Below are 2,321 nucleotides of genomic sequence, written 5' to 3'. Positions count from 1 at the left end.
TGTGTCCCTGTCCAGAGGAGCTTCTGGCTTTGATCCACCATAGAATGTCCCAAGCCACAAGAGGGGATCACTCTACAGGGACCCAATGGGCAACAATTCAAACTCTTTTTCTTCTTATCTCCTCTCTAGTCAAGAAGCAAATTGAGTTGAAGTCTCGAGGCGTGAAGCTGATGCCCAGCAAGGATAACAGCCAGAAGACATCTGTGCGTAAGTGTCCCCACGCCTGCCCACCTGCCGGGCCTCTTGCTCGAGGTCACACCCGTCAGTGCTGTGCCTGTGGGGAGGCCAGGCGGTGCTGGAATGTCTTCCCTTCAGCCCGGGCTCTGCGCATGGAAACATGGACCGGTGGCCAGCGAGCAGCCCCGGGGCCTGTCCTTTGCCTGCTCCTCCTCCACCCATCTCCCGCCGTCTTCCTCTTTTTCCCTCACTTCCCATTCTAACTGCAGTCCAGGGAGTCATTACTGCTACATTTCTCTCTTTGTTTTTCCTTCTGAATCACTTCCACCTGCTAAGACAGTCCTCTTTTAGGCTCCTCTTCCAGGAGCCCTCGGTTGGGATCTTGAGGGCTGCAGGGCCCCAATTCCAGCTCTTAAGACCAGATTGGGAAGGGGAGAAAGGGAAATGCCTAGTCATCTCCTGCAAGGGTCCCTGGACCTGGTTGGGTAAAGAGAGGGCTTGGGGGAGGGGGCGTCCTGCCTCTCGGGCTGATGGGGAAGTGCTGGGGGCTCTCTGCTCGGCCCCGGGGGAGGTTACGTCTGTGAGAACATGTTCCTGCTACCAGTGTTTGGCAGATTAAAAGGGGCCCAGTGCTGGGGAATGGTCTGGAATGTCACCCTCAGAAACACCTGATTGGAGCCTGTGTTAAGGGGCTTTTGATCTAGAGTACAGGACGGTGTTGGGGAAGGTTCTGGGTCACCCCAGGAGGCTGGACTTGAGAGCAGAAGAGGCTTTTCCAGAAGCCCTCCGTTTTCATTCTGGAGGCGAGTGTAGGGAGCCTTTCTCAGTCCACCAAACGACTGGCCTGGTTTTTCCCTTCCTCCCTTCCTCCCTTCCTTCCTTGCTTCCTTTGCTTCTCTCCTGCTTCTCGCGTCCTCTCGCTCCCTCCACTTTCTCTCCCTCTTTCCAGCGTCCCCTCCACCCTCCCTCCTCACCCCCTCTGCATCCCCCTCTTTCTCTCTACTCCTCTTTCTCCTCCCTCCCCACCCCCGTTCCCTCCGCCCATCTCACCCCCGGTGCTCAGTTTCCCTGAGCTGCTGGAAGTAGTCACTGAGGAGAGACCGAGAGCCGCGTCGGTGGTTCCCAACTCTGTGCTGATGTGTGTGGCCGGGAGAAGGTTGGCACTTTGATCCCAGGCCCTGGCTGAACCAAGCCTGGGTGTGGGGATGTCCTGAGGGGTCTCAAATCCTCTGATTGGAGACACGGTACCACTGGCTGCTGGGTACAGCTGGGAACCAGCATCTCTGGTTGCCCTGCCCTGAGGGGCCTGGGTGGCAGAGGGCGGCCAGGAGACCCTGCTGCTGTGCTTGGCCAGGGGTCCAGGGGAAGGGACAGGGTGCTAGGAGAGCCCAGGGTCAGGCCAGGAATCTGCAGAAGAGTCATGGAATCATGACTCTCACAGGGTCTTTCTTTCTGTAGCCACAGGAGACCAGATGAACTGAGGCAGGGGTGGTTTAATTTGAGAGTCACCCCAGAGCCGCAGGCAAATTTACGGAGACGGCCTGACTCAGGAGATCAAGCGTTCATCCCATCGTGTCCTCAGGTAGCTGTGCTACCCCAGACACTACTTCTCACTTCCACATCTGTAAAATGGGGATGCGAAGCCCTCCCTGCCCTCCCTCAAGGGTGCTGTTGGATCTGGGATGGGCCTTCTTGACCCGGGACTGCGGGAGGCCCTTGAACCAGATGAGGAAGTACCCGCGATGTTGTGGGTGCATTTTTCTGGAGAGACGCTCCGTGGTTTTCATTAGCTACTCAGAGATGCCCAAAGCTCTCTCAGAAAGATGAAGAAACCCTATTCTAATGGAATAAGGCAAACACTCAAAATATATACATATCTCTAACAACAAGGTGTTGGTCTGCCAAAAGGGCTCGCTGTGTGACTTGAGCTGCCCCAGAGGCAGGAAGCCAAATGTCTGCAGGTGGCTGGCCTTTTGTGTTCTTCCCAAATTCCCTGTGGACAGCTGTCCTGAGCTTCGGGGGTGGGGTGGGGCATGGACCCCGCCGACTGCCTCTCCTAGGCAGTCCATGGGTACATGGACCCCTGGCCGTCGGTCCTCACCACCTACCTGTCTGTGCCTCCCTTCGCCTTGCCTTTCTGAGCA

The 2,321-nt window shown here is 56.8% G+C and overlaps 1 protein-coding gene across 1 annotated transcript in view; it reads left to right on the top strand.

The window, feature by feature from the left end:
* The window catches only part of LOC103606574 (CUB and sushi domain-containing protein 2-like), a gene marked incomplete at both ends in the record, with an annotated part of 104,683 nt that extends 104,476 nt beyond the window's left edge, over positions 1-207 (top strand). The window contains one exon of the mRNA XM_008591149.1: positions 130-207. Coding sequence (XP_008589371.1) covers positions 130-207 — 78 coding nt within the window. The remainder of the gene's footprint in view (positions 1-129) is intronic.
* Between the last annotated feature and the right edge of the window lie 2,114 nt (positions 208-2,321).

This window comes from Galeopterus variegatus, unplaced genomic scaffold, assembly GCF_000696425.1.
Source record: "Galeopterus variegatus unplaced genomic scaffold, G_variegatus-3.0.2 Scaffold6705, whole genome shotgun sequence".
Lineage (NCBI taxonomy): Eukaryota > Metazoa > Chordata > Mammalia > Dermoptera > Cynocephalidae > Galeopterus > Galeopterus variegatus.
Note: the sequence above shows the minus strand (reverse complement) of the source record. Positions and strands in the feature narration are given on the sequence as shown.